This window comes from Alosa sapidissima, chromosome 19 (genome assembly GCF_018492685.1).
Source record: "Alosa sapidissima isolate fAloSap1 chromosome 19, fAloSap1.pri, whole genome shotgun sequence".
Classification (NCBI taxonomy): Eukaryota; Metazoa; Chordata; class Actinopteri; order Clupeiformes; family Clupeidae; genus Alosa; species Alosa sapidissima.
Window position 1 is genome coordinate 14,726,327 of NC_055975.1, and position 23,483 is coordinate 14,749,809.

The 23,483-nt window shown below is 46.9% G+C and overlaps 2 protein-coding genes across 17 annotated transcripts in view; one reads left to right on the forward strand and one right to left on the reverse strand.

Moving 5' to 3' along the window:
• The window catches only part of syne1b (spectrin repeat containing, nuclear envelope 1b), a 112,178-nt gene that overhangs the window by 57,626 nt on the left and 31,069 nt on the right, over positions 1-23,483 (forward strand). For 14 of the 15 annotated variants that reach the window (XM_042073423.1, XM_042073421.1, XM_042073428.1 and 11 more), the window contains 33 exons: positions 1-34; positions 402-728; positions 1,135-1,287; positions 1,548-1,715; positions 2,062-2,238; positions 2,524-2,670; positions 2,988-3,113; positions 3,415-3,591; positions 4,009-4,274; positions 4,527-6,687; positions 7,769-8,106; positions 8,728-8,872; positions 9,093-9,311; positions 9,719-9,990; positions 10,302-10,467; positions 11,033-11,188; positions 11,512-11,664; positions 11,812-11,994; positions 12,296-12,433; positions 16,538-16,723; positions 17,053-17,175; positions 17,340-17,522; positions 17,821-17,964; positions 18,143-18,319; positions 18,628-18,768; positions 19,295-19,408; positions 19,537-19,701; positions 20,012-20,206; positions 20,672-20,839; positions 21,952-22,146; positions 22,585-22,716; positions 22,828-22,928; positions 23,278-23,428. The exon at positions 1-34 is cut by the window's left edge and continues 137 nt beyond it. In XM_042073423.1, coding sequence (XP_041929357.1) covers positions 1-34; positions 402-728; positions 1,135-1,287; positions 1,548-1,715; positions 2,062-2,238; positions 2,524-2,670; positions 2,988-3,113; positions 3,415-3,591; positions 4,009-4,274; positions 4,527-6,687; positions 7,769-8,106; positions 8,728-8,872; positions 9,093-9,311; positions 9,719-9,990; positions 10,302-10,467; positions 11,033-11,188; positions 11,512-11,664; positions 11,812-11,994; positions 12,296-12,433; positions 16,538-16,723; positions 17,053-17,175; positions 17,340-17,522; positions 17,821-17,964; positions 18,143-18,319; positions 18,628-18,768; positions 19,295-19,408; positions 19,537-19,701; positions 20,012-20,206; positions 20,672-20,839; positions 21,952-22,146; positions 22,585-22,716; positions 22,828-22,928; positions 23,278-23,428 — 7,681 coding nt within the window. The remainder of the gene's footprint in view (positions 35-401; positions 729-1,134; positions 1,288-1,547; positions 1,716-2,061; positions 2,239-2,523; positions 2,671-2,987; positions 3,114-3,414; positions 3,592-4,008; positions 4,275-4,526; positions 6,688-7,768; positions 8,107-8,727; positions 8,873-9,092; positions 9,312-9,718; positions 9,991-10,301; positions 10,468-11,032; positions 11,189-11,511; positions 11,665-11,811; positions 11,995-12,295; positions 12,434-16,537; positions 16,724-17,052; positions 17,176-17,339; positions 17,523-17,820; positions 17,965-18,142; positions 18,320-18,627; positions 18,769-19,294; positions 19,409-19,536; positions 19,702-20,011; positions 20,207-20,671; positions 20,840-21,951; positions 22,147-22,584; positions 22,717-22,827; positions 22,929-23,277; positions 23,429-23,483) is intronic. The other variant, XM_042073431.1, reaches the window with a different exon arrangement.
• On the reverse strand, positions 13,123-15,115 carry LOC121693772. Of its 2 annotated transcripts, none has more exons than XM_042073441.1 (5): positions 14,999-15,115; positions 14,256-14,667; positions 13,991-14,110; positions 13,762-13,878; positions 13,123-13,543 (listed from the first exon to the last, which is right to left on the reverse strand). In XM_042073441.1, the coding sequence occupies exons 2-5, from the start codon at positions 14,649-14,651 to the stop codon at positions 13,223-13,225; spliced, it is 954 nt and encodes a 317-aa protein (XP_041929375.1). In that variant the 5' UTR covers positions 14,652-14,667; positions 14,999-15,115; the 3' UTR covers positions 13,123-13,222. The 2 variants fall into 2 exon arrangements, with proteins under 2 accessions (XP_041929375.1, XP_041929374.1); XM_042073440.1 differs by having other exon boundaries at positions 14,244-14,667.

The window sequence follows — 23,483 nt, forward strand, 5'->3', positions numbered from 1 at the left end:
CGTTGCCATGGAGAGAAAAAAGAAGAAATTAGAGGTACACAAGAGACCAAAGATTGCATGACTAAAAGCAGCTCAAAAAATGCTATTTCATTGGAATCACTGTTCATATATAGTAGATTCAACAGCAGATTGAAATGCAGTTGTCAAACCTAACTTACTCTTGGTACCCTGTTCCTGCACTATTGAGCACCATAGCTAGCACAGTCTTCTATTGCATCTGCAGCTATTCTGATCTCTGATGGCTTGTTTCAGATGGTTTTTAAAAATATGATCTCAGAGGTGTTTCAGAGAGCAGGTCTGCAGAGGGTAACAGTATGTGTTACAGTATGAGTAATGCTATTAGTGGCATGCTACACAGGAAGCAGCTATCTAACCATGTCTGACTTCCTGGTGTGCGGCAGGCGCTGCAAGGGGACGTGCAGCGGGGCCGCGGCTTCCTCACGGCCATGCGGGAGAAGACGGAGCGGGCGGCGGCCTTTCTGGAGGAGCCAGAGGCGGAGCAGATGCGGGAGGAGGTGTCGGCACGTCTCTCCCAGCAGGAGGCGCTGGTGGGTGCCATCAGGCAGGAGCTGAGCACGCTGGACAAGAGCCTGCAGCTGTCCAAGGACTTCCTGGACAAGTACAAGGCGCAGGCGCAGTGGGTGAGCGAGACGCGCACAGTGCTCGGGGCACCACTGGAGCCCAAAGCCGAGCTGTACCAGAGGAAGGCCCAGCTGGCCAAGTACAAGGTGGGTTTGGATCACTGTGTAGGCTGTGGACCACAACTTATCCAGTGATTAAAGGTGCAGTCCTTGATTCTGGTGAAAGCTTGTTAAAATTGTAGCTCCAAAATTGTACACCATTCCCTTCTTTGCTCATACAGCTAAATGTTGATTGGCTGTAATGGTGTATGGCGCTTCCAGAGCCTGGGTTGTGCGTGAGCATCAGAGGTTTTTGAATGCATAGACTGGAACAAGAATTTAGCTGAATTCAAAAAGTCTGATAGATTGTAATCAAGGAAGCACCTTTACGTAAAAAAGAATAAACCCTGGTGTGATCCACAGCCTACCAAATCCCTCTTGGTTCCAGTGTTTGAGTTTACCTAGAGAAAGTGAAAGTGAAGTCGCCTTGACACTTGGGTTTTCCTGCTTATAGACCCTGCAGCAAACGGTCCAGTCCCACGAGTCTGCGATGCGGTCCGTCATGGAGAGGGGAGAGGCCCTGCTTGACTCGGTCAAGGACCCTACCATCAGCGAGAACATGAGCAAGCTGCAGGCCGACTACACTGAGCTCTGCTCCGCAGCCAAGGTGGGTGTGTGCTGTGTTCACTCTGAAAGCACAAAGCTATTTAGTATAGCTTTTTTCAGTCTTCTGCTATCAGCACAGCAACAGCAATGTCAGCTGGTACACCACAATAGCAGTAGAGAAAGCGTGGTAGACAGGGTTTAGCTCATTGTGGTGTGTGGATGCGAGAAGTGTTGATGCAAGATGTCATACATGTGCGTGTTTTTAATAGTCGCGCACATGAACACACAACTATTTCCCCGTGCGTGTGTTCGTAACTCCAGGCGCGGGTCCAGAGTCTGTCGGAGCGCGTGCGGGAGCACGAGGAGTACTGCGGAGAGCTACAAGAGGTGGAGCGCTGGCTGCTGCAGATGTCCAGTCGCCTGGTGACGTCCGACTCCATGCAGAGTGGCTCTCTAGAGGCGGCCACACAGCAGCTAGCCAGACACAAGGTGAGCTCAGGGAGGCATCTGGTTTTAGGGCACTGCTTTCTTACACTTTATGTTTACAAATGTATCTGCTGGTGATTTTGTGAAATCAGGAGATGCCCAGTGTTTTCATTTTTGTCTGAGAACATTTAAAATATGGTGTTCAGTGGTTTTACATGGCTTCCTTAGAAAACCATATGCAGAAGTAATGCAATCACACAGGAAGTTTAGGTTTCTGTGTTGTATCTGTGTCACGCTCTTGGTGCTTTTGCACTGACTCTTCAGATTCACACTTTGTACTGTGCAGCACTAATAGTGTTAAACAAAAAATGTCCTTGTGATTGACTGTCACAAACACATCTCCTCTCAGGCCATAATGGAGGAGATCGCTGGCTTTGAGGACCGTCTGAATGCACTGAAGGAGAGAGGAGAGGAGCTGGTCAGTGGCTGCCCGGACGCGGTCCAGCCCCGGGTCTGTCAGCAGGTTCAGACCCAGCAGCAGGGCACCAGAGACAGCTACTCTGCCATCTGCAGCACCGCCCAGCGGGTGAGCGTCTGTCTGGGCCACAGAAAGAGAGCAGTCACATAGTCACCTCTGTTTGGGCCGCAGCATGTGAAAAACCTAACTGTACTCTAGGCCTTTCCATGTGTGTGTGTGTGTGTGTGTGTGTGTGTGTACTGTATGTATGCATGTGTGCAAGTCTTTGTTGCTAGCAGTGACCGTTTATTTCTGTGTCAAACGGTCACTTCACCAAGCTGTGCTCTGCACGTGCTGTGTATGTGGGTGTGTGTATTTTTGTGTGACATCATTTGTTTGTGTGTGTGTGAGCAGTTGTACCAGAGCCTGGAGCGGGAGCAGCAGAAGTATGTGAGTCATCAGGACACGCTGCAGCAGTGCCAAAGCTGGCTGGCTGCCGTTCAGCAGGAGGTGCAGCTACACGCACTACCCCCTCACGGCCTACAGGAGGCGCTCAAACAGGTCAGAGTCCAGTGCTCTCCATTTCAACATACAGGGAACTGTACAGATACAAGTGGTAGAAATGCAGCTATTGCTTGAGATGCATAAATTGAATAGATGTTGGATCATGTTAGCACTAACAATATTATTTGTTGGTTTCAAGTATACACACAAATTAGTGTGGACAAGAGAAGAAAGAATGTGTAGCATGCGTATAAAGAGAGTACAAAAAGACCTTGTGTATAACCAATGTGTCTTAAACACTAATAGTAGTACTGCTGTAAATAGCTACAATAAATGATAATAAAATAAAATTTTCACCGGTTCATCGCCCACAGGTGAAACACTTCAGGGCTGTCCAGGAACAGGCCAGCACATACCTGGACCTGGTGTGCTCTGTGTGTGACCTGTCAGATGAAACGGTCAGGAGCACAGCAGCTGAGATTCAGCAGATCAAAATCACTGTGAGTCTCAAGATCCAAACATCTTTTACCATACGTGTGGTTGCTTATCTGTAACGCAACACCGACACCAGATTTCTTATATTCAGTCTTCATTATTAATAAACCTAATAGTAAGACAAAAATGTATCACTAATCCTATTTTGTCCTCATTATGGAGTCAACCTCTGTTCTAACCTTACTCCTTTAGATAATTAGCCATATTTATTTAACCATGAAATAACAGTTGTAGATGTCCTTTTATTCTGTTGTGTTGATTTGGTCCCTAACGGCTGTTTTGCTTGTTATGTTGGCTGTGGGGAAGATTGAGGAGCGCATGATGAGGGCGCAGGAGCTGTCGGAGGGCTGGAGGGAGATCCTGGACCAGAAGCAGGAGCTGGCCTCCCTCTTCCAGGACATGGAGCAGCAGCTGCAGGGCCTCACCCGCCGGCCGGCCGAGCTGGAGCCCAAGATCGCCCAGAACATGCTGGACCAGGCCCGGGTACGGAGCACTTCTTACACACAGAGGCAGAAATATCATCTGCTCCCAAATAGAAGGCTCATCAATAATACACATGAATAAATTAATTATTCTTATTTACGGTAATTGTTTATTTAATTAATTAATCTATTAATTTGTCGGTATTCTAAAATTACATTACTTTGTTTCTCACTCTAAAGATAAAACTCCTAGAAACTATTTAGAAACTTTTGATGTGAAAATGTGGTCCAGTGTTACCTGTTACCTCATACTGACTGCACACTGTAGAGGATGTGTGGTAACATCCTTCCAACGACAAGTTTGTAGTCTGTGTAATGACACAAAACTACCTCATGGTATTTTTGGTTCCAGTTAGTCTGTAAGTTTGGTGGAAAATTACATTTAAAAAATGTGGCTCTGCCATCACCCACCCTGTAGGAGTTCAGCCAGCAGCTGCAGAGTCGTCAGGCCACCCTGACGCGGATGACGGAGACGGTGATGAAGCTGACTGAGGGCCGGGAGTCGTCGGAGCATGCCGAGATCAGCCGCCTGAGCCACTCCTGGCTGGAGCTGTGTCACCAGGCCAACAAGCTGCAGGCCCAGCGGGAGGAGGACCTGCGCCGGACCGGCGAGTACCACGACTGCATCGCCGCCATGGAGGCCCTGTTTGAACAGGTGACCAAGGACTGGGACAGCCTGGCCAGGTAGGCATCACTGAATGATGTTATATTATAAATGCTATTATCAGTACTTAAAGATAACAGGCAATGTGCCATAATTCAGACGTGGAGCGGACTAATTTGGAAATGCATTATTATATACAGCAAAACAGCTTCAACAATTTCTCATAACTTTAGGCACAAACTTTAAGCCCTTTACTGTGTAGCTGAAGGAGATCTGGAAATAGTTTTGTACCAGCATCAAATAATGGCCCATTTTAACTTTCATGTTTTTAGAACGGATGCTGAAAGTTCACTGGACCATCTTGAGGCTCTGAAAAAGCTAGCGGTCACCCTGAAGGATAAGAGGAGCACTCTGGAGGACCTGAAGGAGCAGCGACAGAAAGTGGTGGAGCATCTGAACCTGGACGACAAGGAGCTGGTGAAAGAGCAGATCAGCCACTTTGAGCAGCGCTGGGCCCAGCTGGAGAGCCTGATCGAGAAGAAGATCCAGGACTCCATGGCCACGCTGGACGAGCTGGCCCAGGTGGAGGCCCGGCTGCGGGAGGCTCGCGACTGGGCCGAGGAGCAGCAGCCAGCGCTGGCAGAGGCCATGAAAATGAGCCCCCCGCCAGACCTGGCCCAGAGCTTCCTATTCGACCACCTGAGCATCTGCAGCGAGCTGGAGGTCAAGCAACTCATGCTGGCCCAGGCCATCACCGACGCAGATCGCGTGCTGGCCAACCTGGGCCTCAACGAGAGGCAGAGGCTCCAGCAGCTCATCGCCGCCACTCAGGGTGAGCTGGAGTCGCTGAGCGTCAAGGTGAGCCAGCGGCGGAAGCACCTGAGCAAGGCATTCACAGAGCGGACGCAGTTCCTCCAGGCGGTGGGCCAGGCCGTCTCCTGGGTCCAGCAGAACGAGAAGAAGGCCCTGGCAGACGAGTTCATCGCACTGCTGCCCGACGACCTCGCCAAGCAGGTCCGCTCGTGCCGGAACATCCAGAGCAGGCTGAAGGCCTATCAGAGCGAGCTGACCTCCCTCTGGGCCCAGGGCAGGGATCTGATGAGGGACGCCACGGAGGAGGAGAAGGCCGAGATGTTGGCCAAGCTGCAGGAGCTGCAGACCATCTTTGAGGTGGCGCTTCAGAGGTGCAGCCAGCGCCTGCAGGAGCTGGAGAAAGTCCTGGCCACTAGGAGGTACTTCACCGCCGACCTGGAGAAGACCTGTCAGTGGCTGAAGCAGGCGGATATTGTAACCTTCCCAGAGATCAATCTAATGAATGGAGACGCAGAGTTGAATGTACAGCTCACAAAGTACCAGCAGCTACTGGAACAGGCTGTGGAGTATGAAAATCTGCTCTTAAATGTCCAGAGAGCCGGTCAGGATATTCTGCCCACGCTAAGTGAGGTCAACCACAGTTACCTGGATGAAAAGCTCAATTGGCTCCCTCAGCAGTACAACAACATCTTGGCCTTGGCCAAAGAAAAGCAAGAGAAGATCCAGCAGGCCCTCCTAGCCCGGAAGGAGTATGCTTCCTTTATTGAGGTTACCTTCAAAGCTCTGAAAGAGCTGGAGGAACAGTTCCATAGCCTAGGCACGCAGACTGTCGGCCTGAAAACAGAGGAAGTGACTAATTTACAGAGCAGCTACAAAGCTCTGCAGGATGAACTGGTCAACTTGGGGTCAGCCGTCAACGAGCTCAACCAAAAGAAGGAAGGCTTCCGTAGCACAGGCCAGCCCTGGAGGTCCGAGGAAATGACCCAGCTGGTCAGCCTCTACAACGGGCTGAAGCGGCTGATCGAGCAGAAGGTGGAGCACCTGGATGACACACTGGAGTCCTTCGAGGACCACCATGCCATGGCCATGCAGGTGGACTCAGAGCTCAAGGCCACTAAGGAGCAGCTGGTCAAGGTGAACGCCGAGACGCAGTCAGCCGAGGAGCGGCTTAAGAACTACCACTCGCTGGCTGCCAGCCTGCAGGGGGCCAGCTCTCACCTTTCGCGCCTCCGTGAGCAGATGGACAGCCTTGCGCTACACATGGACCCTGCTGCCCACGAGGCGTCCCGCCAGCAGCTCATCCTCTGGCAGGAAGAGCTGCACTCCCTGCAGGCCGCGGTCGGCGAGCTGATCGTCGAGTGCGAGAACCGCTTCGTGCAGAGCAAGGATTTCGAGACGGAGGTGAAGCGCACGCTGGACTGGCTCCAGCAGGTGCGCGATGAGCTCGGCTGCGCTGTGGTGGTGGACGTGAAGGTGGAGAAGGTGCAGGAGGAGATCCGTAAGCAGCAGATCATGCAGGAGGAGGTGCAGTCCCGCCTGAGGATCGTCATGGCGCTCAGCAACAGGGAGAAGCAGAAGTACACCAGCGCCAACGAGCTGGTACCCGAGCACGTGGACAGCAGCCTGCAGGAGATGGCCAAGCTGGAAGCAGATGTACAACAAGCTCTGTCTACCAAACAGGTGAGTTAGAAGTCATCTCAACCATTTCAGCCATTTTAAAAGGATTTCAGCCTTACATTTGCGTCAGGATTTATTAGAATTTTGTTTTTAATCTGTCCACAATGATGTGCACATCACTTCTGTATGGGAAACCTTCTGGGTTGTGGGGGAATTGGTGCCCCAAATATACAAACCCTGGCCTGAAACTCAGTATTTCAGCACCAAGTCTTTATTTCTTTAAATTAGAACACTAATAGGCATGATTCAAACTACTTTTAATCCGGTCTGCAGCATAGCTTACTGCTATAAACTTCACTCCAACAGAGGGCGCTGTGTACAATTGAAACCCAGAGCCGTGTTGAAACCATGCTAAACATAGACATAATAGATTATGTCTATGATGCTAAACATTGATCACTGTCCTCAATTACAGTTTAAAGATAGTGTATCGCTAAATTTAAATGGATACGCCAGGTACCGGTAAGTGTTTTGTGATGACTCTCATTTCCATTCAACAAGAGCGTTGCTGTCTTCAATAGAATACAACTTAACAACATTTCAATCATAGGAGGCTTGCTAAATTATGCTACAAATTTGTCCTCGTGCTTGAAATTGTGTAAGTAAATAACACAATACCATTTGTTTCTTCAGCATTTTGTTTTTTACCTTTTCTGTGTTAAATGATATATCTGAGGTGATAAATAATGAAATAGCTGTGATACAGGCCAGCCTACATAAATAAGACAAATGACAATATACATGGATAGGCTAAAAGTTGGTGCTGCATCTGTTGATTGCTATATAAAGGTAAATATTGTGTAATGTATTCTAATACACCTTGAATAATCTTTCAGGACTTGGAATGGACTTGCAATAGGCCAGATCTAGGCCTGCTGTAATCATGTAATCAATGTATTTTCAGATGTCACTGTCATCAAAGTCAGTATGGCCCTCTGGCCAATGTTGCCCACCCCTGCTTAAGAGTATTGCACAATTTTGAGGGAGTCAATTAGTAAAACAGTGAAAGCTCATCCTCAGCATCTTTTTTCAACCCTAAACCTGAATATTTTCCTGAGCATCTCCTCTTGTCTGTGTCCCACAGATTACGCTGGAGCAGGCTCTGGTGCTGTGCCAGAAGTACCACTCGCGCATGCAGATGGCCTGCGAGTGGCTGGAGGACGCGGTGGGCTTCCTGCAGCAGGCCAGCCTGGGCGTGGATGTGGAGAACTACGAGGAGTGCCTGCGCCAGCACGAGGACATCATGGCGTCTGAGCAGGACTTCCTGAGCGTGCTGCGCGAGCTTGAGGACCTGCCGCCACAGCTGGAGAAGCTGGTCAACCCCACGGCCGGGGAGCAGCTTCGCCTCAGCGTGGAGTCGGCCCAGCAGAGGGGCGTAGAGGTGCGCGACCAGCTGCAGTGCCACCAGGACGTCCTTAACAGGTATGAGCAAAGATTCCTGATAGATACTTACATACATATACACACACATGCACACACACACACACACACACACACACACACACACATACACATAGACATACAGCTCTGAAAAAAATTAGAGACCACATTTGAGTGACATTTGAATGAGTTGACGGGTCATATTCAAATTTGCAAATTTGTATGACTGTCAACTCATTCGAATGTCACTCAGCAACTGTAGAATGACATCAAAAAAATGTGCATGGGCCTCCTATTTTTTTTCCAGAGCTGTATATACATACACTTTATTAATCCCATGGGGAATACAAGTATCCAGTAGCTTCTATTACATATACAGAACAAGAAAAAACGCTCACAATTGTGAGATGATGAGATGATAGTCCATCCACCATATAGATGAAATCTCTTATGTTGTAGTATTGATTCAGATGCACACCTTCAATGATCTGATTATATCTGTGTATTGTCAAAGTGGGGTTTTGAGTTCAATATTACAGATTAAAATATTTTTATCTCCTTTGAGCTGTCTCCTTCTGTAGTGCTCCTCTGATAGGCTTTGGAAAGATATTTCTTCTGAAATAATGAAAACTAACAGGCTTGGTCATTTCCCTCTCATCCCAGCTGTGTGGAGCAGTGGACGGCCTATCAGGAGGCTCGGCAGACCGTCATTGAGCTGATGAATGAAGCGGAGAAGAAGCTGACCGAGTTCTCCACAGCAAAGGCCGAAACGGCCCAGGAGGCCGAGGAGAAGCTCCGTAGCCACAAGGTACGAATACAGAAATGAGAGAAACGATGTCCTCAGTGATGAATGATGAACGAAAACACTGTAGGAGTTGGAGACTATTCTGTTGAGTTGTGGTGACAGAAACAAGATCACAGAATTTGTAATAAAACAAAATGGAGGGCTTTCATTCAATCACACATTTTGCCTTATTTTTGAAATGCATCAGAAATCTAATTCAGTTATGGCCTCCTCCTCTTTGCAGTCTCTGGTGTCCATGGTGAACAGCTTCCAGGACAAACTGACGGAGCTGGAGGAGCAGGCGTCCCAGCTGGAGCTGATTGGCAGTGACGCCAGCAAGGCCACCATCAGCCGCTCCATGACCACCGTGTGGCAGCGCTGGACGCGACTGCGCAGCGTGTCTCGTGCGCAGGAGAGGGTGCTGGAGGACACGACACTCGAATGGAAGACCTTCAGAGACAAGGTAGCCTATGAGACGTAAAGGCTGAGTAGCATGGTCATGATCACAACGTGGTGATATACTACTGCCATACCACTCCCACTCATCACAATTTTAGATAGATAGATAGATAGATATATACTTTATTGATCCCTAGGGGAAATTCAAGGACAGACCAACTGTGTAGTAGAACCACTGACTTAGTACCATTCTGAACACAAATTTGTATTAGATATCGCAGCATTCCTACTTAGATGTTCCTACTCAGCCATGTTATCATATGTTGCTTTGTAACTCAAAGTTTAGTTCTAGACTAAAAGCTTTTTTTTTTTCAATGGAGATTTTCACTGAAGTTCTCTTTAAGTCTAGGGGCTAGGCTTAATCCATGAATTGGAAAATGGTACAATGTGTTTACCTTGTGTGTTTCCCAGATGACTAAGATGCGGTCAGCGGTGGACGAGCTGCAGAACCGCCTGCCTGAGTGTGCGGCGGAGAAGGCCAGTAAGGCCACGCTGCAGTCGCAGCAGGAGCTGCAGGAGGTGCTAAGCCAGGACGTGGAGCGGCAGCAATCGGCCATCACCCTGCTGCAGCAGTACGCCCTCAGCCTGCTCCACGGCTCCACACAGGTGCCCACGCTTGCCGCCCAGCAGCAGGAGCTGCCCGCACTAAATGACATCCGAGCCCTGCAGCAGCAGCTGGACAGGTCAGCAGCTGGACATGTGACGGAGTTGATGATTGGCATTATGTGACTTAAGAGAGGCAGCTAACAGTTAGCTTTACCAGATAAAAGTGGTAAAAAAATCTTTTAATTAGTAAAGTAACATAGAAAGCAGGTGACTATGATGCCATTTAACAGCCCTGATAGGTTCTTGAATGGTAATGGGTAATAGTTTTGACTTGTAATGTATGTATGACCTGACTTGTTAATTAAGTGATTAACAGAGTTGACAGTTTGAATATAAAGGTATCGATATGTAATTGTGATTATCTACCTTTCTTTCTTTCTTTCACCAGTCTGCTTCAAAAGACACGTGCCAATCTAACCCGTGTCCAGCAGGAGCTGAAGGACAGGGAGGGTGTGGAGAGAGAGCTTAGCCATGTGAAGACCTGGATCCATCAGTCCCGAGAGCTCCTGCTCAACCCCACAGCAGACTTAGACCTGCTCCTGCAGGAGCTAGAGGTGAGGGACTGGACATGTTCTGTAACATTCTACCTGACTGCAGTTTGTCTTTTTTTATTCAAAGTCCTGTGTCCACTTCAAGATTTGATAGATCATTTTTAATTTGCAAATACAAACCATCCCAAATGTTAACTTAATTTTGTATTAGATATTGTACTTTCATTGATAACCCACATACATGGGGGCAGCCGTGGCCTACTGGTTAGCACTTCGGACCTGTAACCGGAGGGTTGCCGGTTCGAACCCCGACCAGTAGGCACGGCTGAAGTGCCCTTGAGCAAGGCACCTAACCCCTCACTGCTCCCCGAGCGCTGCTGTAGCAAGGCAACTCACTGCGTTGGGATTAGCTTCACCTCACTGTGTGTTCACTGTGTGCTGTGTCTGTTTCACTAATTCACGGATTGGGATAAATGCAGAGACCAAATTTCCCTCACGGGATCAAAAGAGTATATTATATACTTATACTATACTATACTTTGGTATGTTTCCAACTGGTCTTTCATCAACTTGAGGACTGAGGAATGTACATATTTCATCTTAAATGTTACTTTTCTTTGGGTTTCAGGTGATGCACAGTGAGCTGCTGACACACAAGCAGAACGTGGAGAAGATTGCGGAGCAGCAACAGAGTAAATACCTGGACCTGTACACCATTCTGCCCTCAGAGATCTCCATGCAGCTGGCTGAGGTCTCACTGGCTATGGGTGCCATTGAGGATCAGGTGAGACTGTCCCAAGATCCCTCAGGCTTTACTATCTTCACTGTTTATATTCCAGTCTTAGCCAGAGTTGTTACTGGTTTTATAGTTGCTGATTTGTGGGGACATACAGTATGTGAAAACCTTTCTCCCAGTTCCTAGTGAGCCTGTGTGAGCCATATACCAGCTATGTATTTATGCCTATCATGTGATGCAAGCAGAATCATCTCCATAACATGTCTGTATACTGCCCTTGGAGCCATCATCTAATGGCGTCCATTAATGTGAAATATGGCAGTTGGTTTGGCCAAATTTTTGAACACTGTATTTTGTTATGATCCATCAAGGTCCAATCCAAAGAGAGAGACATCCAGAAGAGCAAAGACATCAAGCAGAACTTCGACTCTAGAATCCAGGATGTCTCTGAAAAGCTCAAAGCAATCTCCGCTTTGTTAAAGGAGAAGGCAACAGACATTACCCAAGCCAAAGAAGAAACCAAAGTATACCTTAGCAAAAAAAAGCACATTTTCACATATTGTAATATTCATCATTTGTATCATAGTAATATACATAATCTGTAGCATCGGAAATGTATGTATGATCTGGTGATGCTGGTTGCTTAAGCAGGACTACTTCTATGTTCGCAGGGCCTGTGTATGGAGCTTGAAGGCTGTGGCAGGATGCTGTCAGAGCTGGCCATGGCCGTGCAGGAGTTCGGCCGCCGGAACCCCCTCCTGGCGCAGCAGCTAAGCGAGGCCATCGGCAAACTGGAGGAGATCCAGCACCACACCAGCCTCCTGGCCGAGTACAGAGCCGCCTGGCTCAGGAAGGTCAGAGACGCTGCACTGAGGGGTTATCAGATAGCAACCACCAAGACAGATGAAACTGTAGACTCAAATGGGAGTAGATGACTATAAGATGTAGGTCTTTGGAGACCATGTGGCTAATATGGATACATCAGTCTAATTCGGTGATATCCTCTGGTCATCTAGCTCATTTTCATCATCAGATGTTCAGAACTGAGTATCTTATCCCACTGAAAATAGCTGAGAGGCGTGTTTCCTTATGTGTATTGCACAAGTTAATGGAATGTACATCTAGAGATTTTAACCCCGTGGGTGTCCTCCTCAGGCTGAGGTCTACGCTGATGAGTACCAGGAGATGCTGGAGTTCACGCTCAAGTGGACTGACAAAGCCAAGAGCTTGCTGAAGGCCTCTGTCATCTGGAGCTCCGCCTCCCATCTCCAAGAGCAGATCAGAATGTACCAGGTTAGGCTTCACTCATCGAACACTCAATGAATGAATGAAGGAATTTATGTATTGTCAATATACTGGTGTGTACGACAAAATGCAGGTCATTATACTGAGATATAGAAAGACAAAGGAAAATCAGAGAAAGAAAAGTAGTACATTAACAATAAGTAAGGGATAATGCATAGATTATCGATAATATAGATTATCATTATTGGGAAAATAAGTCCCGACAGGGCGAGCCGAAGCCGGACCCCGACGCGCAGCGGAGTTAATGGAGTGTTCCACTTGCATTGTGAAGAGCCGTGTAATAATCTTATATTAATAAATGGAATAAAATATTAATCCATCTTTACCTATTTTAGTGTGTCATAAAGCCACTTTTAATATTATAAAATTACTGATCATTTTGTGCCAAGGCAATAGGGTCTGGATTACATAGAAATGAAAGTTACTGTTGAGAGTATAAAAATAGTTTATTTCTTAAATAAATATGATGCAAAAATAAATATAATAAACTCAAATAATCACAAATACATCATTTAAAATATGTAACAGTGATTGTTTGCAGAAAAGCTCCGTATAAACACATTTTTTGGCCAGTCTGTATTTCCTTTATCTTTTTAAAGACATTTCATCGTTCAACTCCCTTGTTAAGCAAATTGTTAAAAATAAATAAAATGCAATATCAACTCAGAAACAGAATGTAAAATTATCTACTAAAAGTTTATTTAATATACTGTATATTTAAAAAAACAAAAACAAAAAACAATAATGGTTCATAATAATGTGATCCTGTTTTACTGCCTACTGCCTTTTTCGCCTGGCCATTCTTCTGCGGCCAAAGACGCAAAACAAACATGAGCAAGGAACAGGGTAGTGGACCACAATATCTTGACCATCCAGCTGGATGTGCATCACATCATCCCTGTTCTCTGCTTTCTGTCCCTCTCTTTTTGCTCTCTTCTCGGCGTTCATTGCTTTCTTTTCGGCCTTCTTCGCTTGTTTTTCCGCTTTCTTGAGGGCTTTCTGCTGCTTTTTATTTTCAGCCTTCCTGATGCGCTCCTCCAGCTTTGCGATCTGCTGCAGAGCTGCCACTCTTGTGTTTGCAGTCACACTGCTGGTTTCCTAAAGGAAACAAAGCACAATTCATTCATCTTTTGAAAATAGTCAGATATATATGTTAAATCATCAGAATATCTTAAGAACATTTAAGACGTAACATTCAAATACCACAAAGCTCCACTTCGTTAAAAAAGTAAATAAATAAATAAATAAATAGAGTAAAATAACAAATAACACCATGGCAGGTAGAGCAGGCCTAGGAATCAAAACAAGTGAAGTACCTGGGGAGCAAAATCAGGGGTGGTCTGATGCTGTCCAAAACACCACCATTTCCTGGGTTGTCTGTCCAGGCTCTTTGCAGGACCGTTCCCTGCTGTTCCTCCCAAGTGTATGGTATCCTGAAGGAGAAAACATCCAAACATGAAATACTTTTGAGATTTGGAATCCCATTTCTCATTAGACTAGGGTCCAAAGACAACATAAACAGCATTAGGAAACAAAAGAAATTACCTGAGGAGAAACGTCAGAAATGGCCTGGTGTTTTCTGAAACACTGCAGTTTTCTGAGTTTCTTTTCCTGGCTTACCATGGGTCCAATCCCAGACGTTTCTTCCAGGTGTTTGATGGCCCTCTAAAGACAAAAAAGAAAAAAGTAATGCATGAGGGTGGGTCTTAAAGGTCTTCAATGCTTTGCTATTACATATCCAACTTTATCCAACACAACACAACAGCTAAATGGGATAACAGAGAAGTCTCCGTCTTACCATTCTGCCCACCATTCTGCCCATCAGGTCTTTCATCAGCTTTTCTTTGCTGATAGCCACAGACATAAAAGCAGACAGCAGGGCCTCCTCTCTCTTCCTCATCTGCCTGTCCCAATCCATTCTCTCCTGGATCATTTCCCTCTCCAGAGCAGCCAGGGTCATCGTGTGTTCCTCCCTCTGCTCTTGCAGGAGATTCTGGAGGTTGTTTCTGTCCTTCTCAAGAGCAATGAAATATATTTCAAGCTCTCTCAGATCAGAGACCCTGTCCTCCCTCTCCATCTTTATGGAGATCTCCTCCAGCTTAGATGAGGCCCTGTTCTCCAGCTCTGTGTTTCCAGCGGTTTCAACCTTCTGGAGGCGTCCACAGAGGAGATCAACTCTCTTCATGATGGTTGTTGGAGTTTCCATGTGTTTATCCAGACTTCTACAATCGCAAAACACACAAGAAACTGTCATGACAATTAAACTGCTCAGATAAGAAGTAGGTGTTAAAACTCCGATTCATAATCTAGATCCATATAAGAGTCGTCGGCAGTATGGAACGGGAGGGTATGCGATTGTATTTGTACAATAGTGGTGTTTCGATAGCCATCTACTATGTAGGCTAGCGGCTAGCCTACAGGAAAAGTGTACGTATCGTTCTGATTAACATCGAGTGGTATCCCCTTCGCTGTAACAGCCCCGCTGGCTTTTGAACACGCATTTGAAATGTTTAACAGTTATCCGGTACAGTACAAAACGATTATTGATCTCACCTCTGAAGAAGTAGAAGGTCGTAAGATCAAACGTTTGAGTAATCGTTTCGAAAATCCAGTCAAATCCAGTCGAAAATCAAGCCAAAAAAGATGCGTGCCAATCGCTTTCCAAAATGAAATGCAAGTAATTGATAGAATGTTTGGATGTTTCTATGGTATTGTAGAATTATGGACGCCTTTACGTAGGCTCAGAACCATGTAGAGTTCCATGGCATGTTTTGAGTTTTAATACGTAGGCTCAGAACTTTATAAATTCTATGGGTCTGATAGGCCACCGCGACCTGAGCATTTCGAAAGATATTTTATACAGCCTACATGTGTTATCAAGTTGCTCTTTTAATTTTACAACAAATGACGCGACCGCTAATTTGTTGTTGTTCACGTAGCCTAGAATAGCCTATGATAGGCTATTCACATTCAACGCAACGGGGTTGACCCGTCCTTAACAAATAATAAAACTATCAATAATAGCAACAATAGTTTATATTATAATAGTAAAATACAAAATGCTTACATAAAGAAACAAATAGTATAGCCTAGCCTGTATAATAATAATAATAATAATAATAATAATAAGGAAAACAATAAGATAAGATTCAATTTAATCCCACACCGGGGAATTTGAATTGTTACAACAGCCAGGAAAGATGGATCCAGCAATAATAAAAAAAATATCATAAAAATATTAAGCAATTAAACTATTCAATTCAATTAATACAATTCTTCATGACAGCGGTATAATAGAGCCTGATGGCAGATGGAATGAAAGACCTGCGGTAGCGGTCCTTCTTACAAAGTGGGTGCTGATAAGCGCTATCACTGTCCCGTGATCAGGGGGTGATCAGAATTGTCTGTGATTGATGCAAGTTTGTCCAACATCCTCCTCTCACCCACCACCTCAATAGAGTCCAGAGAGCAGCCAATAACAGAGCCAGCTTTCTTAACCAGCTTATTTAGCCTCTTTCTGTCCCTCTCAGAGCTTCCACTTCCCCAACAGACGCTACAACTGAGTCGTAAAAATGGTTTAACAGTGGCCTGCACACACCAAAGGACCTCAGTCTTCTAAGTAGATGGAGATGACTTTGAACCTTCTTGGGCATCTGTGTTGTGTGTCCAGTCCAGTCTGTTGATTCAGGTGAACACCTAGGTATTTGTAGACTGATACCACCTCAATATCCGCTCCCTGAATGTTCAGTGGTGCACATGATGGGAAAGTCAATCACCATTTCTTTAGTCTTACTGGTGTTCAACAGAAGGTATTGTCCTCCACACCATTCGATGAAGTTGGCGATGACCAGTATTCTGGAATCCATGCCAAGCCTCCTCAATCGACAAAGAAAGAAGAACCACTGTCTCGCTGCCTTCATGACCACACTTTTGTGGGTCACAAATGTAAACGTCTGAAGCAGTCGTTACTAAGTAGCTGTTACTAAGGAAATGAGGCAGGAAGTGACTAGTTCAGGTTTCATTATCACTTTCTTGATCAGAGACGGTTGATGTGCTCTAAAGAGTCTTTGTCTTGACACTTGTGCGTTGCAGTCGGTGCTGCGGGAGTCCCGGGCGCTGCAGGGGGACCTGGAGGCCATGCTGGAGAAGGTGGAGCTGCTGTCCGAGGGGCTGCAGGTGGAGGCCATGAACCAGCAGGCGTCCGAGCTGAGCCGCCTCACACAGCAGCTGGAGCAGGACATCCGCATGCGCCTGCAGAACCTGCAGGACGCAGCAGAGGTACCAGAAGTTAGCTTTCTCTCTGACCACTCACCCTAACCTTATTGGTTAATGACTAAACCTCAAGGTTCAAGCTCATGTTTAAGGTGGACTGTATTCCTACTTTATAATGATATAGATAAATCTGAGTTTAATTTAATTTAATTTAATTTAATTAAACCTCCATAGCCATATTATTGTTCATGCCCCAAACATTCAATGAAATGCTTTTGAGGTTCTAGTTGGTCAGATTTATTAAAAGAAGAGAGTATGAAAGCTGAAGATGAAATCAAATCAAATCAGACCAAATGAAAGATCAAATGAAAACCCCTTTTCTCTGTTCTTTTCAGGACATGGAGAAGTTTGAGAGTGAAGTGAAGAATCTGCAGGTGTCTCTGGAGCAGGTGCAGTCCACTCTCACATCACCTGAACTCACTCGCCTCAGCCTGAAGGACCAACTCTCTCACAGACAGGTAACACAACACAACACTTCACCATGCAGATCAGGTTTTTAAATGTGTAGGTTTATTAGCCTTTAAATATGACTAACTGCATCTGCAGGAGAATGAATGAGATCAGATACCAGGTGATAATGCTGTGTTCACTGAGCACGGGCTTTGGCTCTTGTGTGTGCTAGCGTCTGTTGTCTGAGATGGAGAGCTTCAAGCAGCAGGTGCAGGAGGTACAGGTGTGCCAGAGCGCTCTGCGGGTACCTGAGGAGGCAGTGACCAGTCTGCCCATCTGCCGCACTGCCCTTAACCTCCAGCAGGAGGCCAGCCAGCTGCAGCATACCGCCATCCAGCAGTGCAACATCCTACAAGTAAACACACACACACACACACACACACAAGTGCAACTGGCCTGCATTAGGTACACCTGCAAGCCAGGAAGGAGCACGCTTCATTCACATGTGAAATAGTAAGCACTGTAACAGATTAGATCTGCAGATTAGACATCTTCTTTCACTGAAGGAACTTCCTTCACACGACTTCCTTCACAGAGGCATGTTGTATTTTATAATGAATAGCGTTCTGTCTCACACATTCTCACCTGCCTATTCTTGTAAGCTAGGATACTGTGCACTTTCTTAAAATGTGCTGATGAATTTTGTTTCCCAGGAGGCCGTGGTGCAGCATGAGCAGTATAAACAGGAAGTTAGTCACCTGCAGAGCCTGATGGAGGAGGCCCACGGGCTTATCCAGGCCCAGCCAGTCGCCAGTGGCAACATCCAAGAGCTGCAGGCCCAGATCAAACAGCATGAGGTGTGTGCTCGTGGACACACACACACACACACACACACACACACACACACACACACACACACACACACACACACACACACACACACGTAAAATGTACAGTAAAGACAAGACACACACACGGTTCTTGCTCAACCAAATCCAGACCCACCCTCATGCTTTTGATTCTTTGCCTGAACAGGAGCTGGCCCAGAAGATCCGGGGCTACCAAGAGCAGATCTCCTCCCTGAACTCCAAGTGCCGGATGCTGACGGTGAAGGCTCGTCACGCCAGCATGCTGCTGAGTGTCAGTGAGGGGCAGGGGGCCCCTGACGACCCTGCTAAAAAAGCCTCTCTAGCACAGCCCTCTGTAGTCATGGTAGGTGTGTGAGTGTGTGTGGACTGGTGATGTATAATATACCTACATTCATATCATGAATGTATATGTATATTTTGTGTGTGTGTGTGTGTGTGTAGTCAGTGTATGAGAGAAATAACAGAATAAAATCTTTGTTGGTTGTTAGTTGCATGTATTTTTGTCAGACCTTTTTTCTAGTCTTTTCTGATCACTAACATGCCTACTATTCTCATATTTTTCTGTCTGTGCACTCATCCCCGTGTGTGTATCTATGTGTGTGTGTGTACGCGTGCGCATGCCTCCTCTGCACCACTCATCTGTGCTGTCAGATGACCGCCGGCCGCTGTCACACCCTTTTGTCCCCGGTGACTGAGGAGTCTGGCGAGGAGGGCACCAGCAGCGAGATCTCCTCGCCCCCTTTCTGTCGCTCACCCTCTCCTATCTCTTACACAGACCCGTCTCTCTACCAGGTACACAGACACATGTGATCTGATTCAAGACTTCATAGCCATACAACTTAGTTGTGTGCTAGAGATAAGTCAACATCCAATAACAGCATGACACATAATAAAAAAACAAGCGTCTGCTACAGTAGATGAATAAATGAAAATGCAAGATATATGAACACATAACATGCACTATGTAGCCCCATGAAGAGCATGCTGGGCCCTTTTACAGCCTCACAGCTTCAAGCTAAAGTGATGTGGTCATGTGTTTTTTTTATGTTATCTGTGTGAAATTAACATGTGGTTGTTGAATATGAGTTTGAATGAACAAAAAAATATGGAGTTGATGGGAACAGTTCAAAATGTTTTGAAAATGTATCATGAGCTAAATGACGCAGTACTGTGTTGGTTACCCCACATACGTCTGTTGTGCTGCTTTATTGAACAGGATTGTTCTGCAGTCTTGCAAGCAAACACTGATGTTTAGGCTACTGTCTGTGTGTGTGAGGGAGCCTGTGTTGATGTGTCCCATGCTTTCTTGACTGTCCAGTTGGGAAGGGGTACCCTGACTCGCACTACTGTACAGGAGCTCTACGACCCCACCCTGGAGTCTGTGGCCAATCTTGATGATCTGCAGCGTTCCTGGGAAACACTGAAGAATGTGGTATGCAAGCAAAGCATTATGAAGAATTAGTTTCAATGTGCTCCATGGTCTCCAGTAAAATAAATAAAACAAAAAAAAAACATGTTTTAGTTGTAGTCTTAAAACATGGCGGTTAAAACTGTTTCCAGATCAGTGAGAAGCAGAGGAGCCTGTATGAGGCCCTGGAGAGGCAGCAGCGCTACCAGGGCTCCCTCCAGGCCATCTCCTCTAAGATGGAGGCAGTGGAGGCCCAGCTGAGGCAGAAGAGCTTTGAGGCAGACCACAGCCCTGACGACCAGCTCGACAGCCACCAGGTAAGGATGAGAGAGGGCCAGGTATCGGCTCAGCAGCAGAACATGTATTATAGTCATGGTATACTTACATAGAGTTATTCGTACCTTTGTTTGTTTCATATTACATGATGTTATGTATCACATATTGCATATTATCAATAACATCAATAACGTGTTTCATGTAACATGATAAAAGTGATGTTTTATAGTATCTAAAATGCTGCTCTGCATAAGTTGGCTGTAAAAAGATGGTAACTCAAATGTATTTATTTCATTGTCCTCGCTATGCCCTTGCTGTGGAGAATACTAATGACTCGTGCGTTGTTTGTAGACTCTGATGGATGAGGTGCAGTGTCTGCAGGATGAGATTGACGCCCTCCACAGCGGCTTCTCAGAGGAGCTGGTGTCAGACGCGCTGGACTCTGACCCCGGCCACCAGCTGGCGCTGCAGTCCAGCCTGTCAGTGCTGGCCGAGAGGATGGCCACTATCCGCACTAAGGCCTCAGGCAGAGGCCAGCTACTGGAGGCAAGGGCCAACTCCACAGTCTCATACGCACAAAGTCACATGGTAGAGACATGGACATAAGCATGGACACACCCTTATTCTCATATGTACACACATTTACATTTACATTTACATTTATTCATTTAGAAGACACTTAAATCCAAAAAGACTTAAAAAATGAGGAATAACATTCAATCTATCTTGCAAAGGACACCTTAGGTAACAATAAATACTACTACAATATACACTGCTACACTCACACAGTACACAAAGACACAATGTTCACACACTCACAGTTCAGTGGCACACTCACATGCGGTAATCTAAACACAAGTGGTCAGCAACATCTCTGGCTGTACAGTGTACAACTTGAATACATGTGTGAATACAACAGCGATGTGTCTCGGCTGACCACTTGTGATTGGATCACCCAAGATGTGTTCTGAAGCCAAACGTAAACAAGCCCCCCTCTGTGTGTGCCCCCAGGAGCGGATGAGCCATCGCCTGGAGGGCCAGCAGCGCGAGGAGGTGCTGGAGGAGTGCCACGTGCTGGCCGACGAGCTGCACCAGTGGATGCTGCGGACCCGCAGTGCCCTGTGCTCCACCCCGCAGGACGGCGATGCCGACGTCGAGGAGCAGCTCGAGGACTGTCAGGTCAGAACGCCCCCTGGAGGCTCAGATCAGCAGGCATGGTCACTAATGGGCAGACGTGGGAAAGTGAGATGGAACAGAAACCAGATTTTAGATTTTTTTTCAAATGTGTATGGATAGATTTAATCAAAATGTTCATAATATTTTTTTTTACTAAAGACACTCTTTAGTCAGATTGGCAGACTGACTTAACACCAGAGTCCTGCTGAAAGTGTCTTCTTCCAAGAAAGACATTTTTGTCAGTGCCGGTTTTCCTCTGAAGGTTTTAAAGGGCTTTGATTACTGTGAAAGCTTTCAGATCATTATGCTACAATCCGCAAATTAAACTATAGTAAGGCTCTAGCTCCCATTCCCCCATAGAGAGCTTAAGGGAACTGGCCTGCACGGCAGCAGGAGAATTAGCTGCCTGTGTGGATCATTTAAATGGTTAGTGACTTAGCAGCTGTAGCCCTACACTTAATCTGATTATGCAAATGCCTGTGCATGACTTCGGCCAATCCTGCGCAACGTTACCTCCAGCTTTGTCCCAGCGCCCAGTGGGATTTGAAGTGATTAGCGGAGCGCAGGCAGGGGATTGGTCGGGAGCGGTCATCTTGGTTTGCATATTCATGAGGGGGTTTCTCCCGGGGAAGGGCGCGGGAGGCGCAGCACCTGTTGTGGTTGGGACAAGACGTCGGTTCAGGTCAGGAGACGTTCGATGTTAGCTATGACTTCCCCGACAGCACCGACAACTCCTGTGACTGCCTGTCATCTTGCTTACGGTTAGCCTAAGCCTAGTTAGCCGCAAGATATGCAAATCCTCTATCTTGGGTCTTGACTGAAAAAAGGGGGGCAGCTTTTCCAACACATTGCATTGAATTCTTACTGGAGTTTTAACGGTACCAGTGGCGGCAGAATGTACTCCGAACATGGCTCATGAGGGATTACCGTTGGTGGCGCTTTAGCGGTGGACGCTGTGGACAGTGGGCGTCAGACACTGGGTGGGGAGCGGTTGGGGGTGGGGGGGGGGCGGGGGGCTTTTGCGATGAGGCCGACCGGTCTGGGCTGAGCCGAGCCGGACCCGAGTGCAGCGGAGCGTGATGTTTGAGCTGGCCTCTCTGCTGCTGCTCCTGCAGAATGCGCTGGCCGAGCTGGAGGAGAAGGTGGGGGCCCTGGAGGAGCTGGTGCAGCGCGGGGAGAGCCTGCTGCAGGAGGCGCCGCGCGAGGAGACGCGCCGGGAGGCCGAGCTGCTCACCAGCCGCCTGCGCACGCTCAAGGGCAGCCTGCTGGAGCTGCAGAGGATGCTGCAGGACAAACACCAGCACCTGCAGGTCAGTGCAGTCTGTGTGTTTCAGGTATAATAACATGTGAAAGTGTATGAGCTTGTGGTGCAATTGCACAAAGAAGTGTTTTTGTGTGTCTGTGTGCATATGTATTGCCCAGAGCTAGGTATTAGTATTGTGTGTGTGTGTGTGTGTGTGTGTTTATATTGTGTCTTTCTATTGTGTGTGTGTGTGTGTGTGTGTGTGTGTGTGCGTGTGTGTGTGTGTGTGCGTGTGTGTGTGTGTGTGTGTGTGTGTGTGTGTGTGTATGTGTTATGTCTACTGCATAGAGCTGGGTGCTATTACTTCTGAGCCAAAAGTGTGTTTTGCCACCCCAGAATCAGTCGTTATAGGTTGAAATTTGAAAGAGCTATTTGATGTTAGTTAACGTGTGTGTGTGTGTGTGTGTGTGTGTGTGTGTGTGTGTGTGTGTGGATTGCCTCTCAGGTGTGTGTGCAGGAGCAGGATGATAGCGAGTCTGACTCCACGCTCTCCCAGAGCTCCACAGTGCAGGACTGGCTGGACCAGGCCCGCTGCACCCGCACCCAGCAACAGCAGGACACGCTCCAGAGACAGAAGGTATGCATCTACTCACACACACACACACACATGAACATTTATGCAGGCCTTTATATGAAATTCAAGTAAACTCACAGCACATTCTGTGTGTGTGTGCGTGTGTGTGTGCAGGAGCTGGAAGAGCAGCTGGCTGAGCAGAAGCGGCTGCTGCAGTCTGTTGCAACCAGAGGGGAGGAGATCATGATCCAGCAAGCGTCTCCAAGCGGCTCCAGGTACACAAGCACTGCACCTCTGGGGTCAAAGGTCACAAACCTACACCAATATCCGAACAACACTCCACCACTACCAAGAGCAATGACTCCAATCTTCAGTGCCACTGGAACTTTGGCTAAAGACATTTACATAGTTTACATAGCACAACATAGGTAGCCCATTACCATTACTAATGCATATATATTTGTGCTGTGCGATTTGATCTTGTCTGGCTTCCACACTTCCATCTTTACTTACTCATCTCTCTCATCTCTCTCTCTCTCTCTCTCTCTCTCTCTCTCTCTCTCTCTCTCTCTCTCTCTCTCTCTCTCTCTCTCTCTCTCTCTCTCTCTCTCTCTCTCTTCTCAGTGTAACAGATCCTCTGGAGCTCCTGGAGCAGGAGGCTGATGAGTCTATGAGCCCAGAGCAGAGGAGGCAGAGGTGGGAGCGTCTGAGCAGGGACCTGGCCACCAAACTGCAGCTCCTCCAGAGAAACCTCGAACAGGAGCAAGGCCAGATGGTATATTATGCTCGCATGCACATAAACACAGGGACTCAAGCTTCAGCTTTTATTC

Bases quoted from the DNA above. Each gene is read 5' to 3' on its own strand.
- LOC121693772 (XM_042073440.1), bottom strand. From the start codon at position 14,651: ATGGAAACTCCAACAACCATCATGAAGAGAGTTGATCTCCTCTGTGGA. The intron at 13,879-13,990 runs GTAATTTCTTTT...TTTCTCCTTCAG, and splicing joins TTTCTGACGTTTCTCCTCAG to GATACCATACACTTGGGAGG. The intron at 13,544-13,761 runs GTACTTCACTTG...TGTTTCCTTTAG, and splicing joins CCCCTGATTTTGCTCCCCAG to GAAACCAGCAGTGTGACTGC.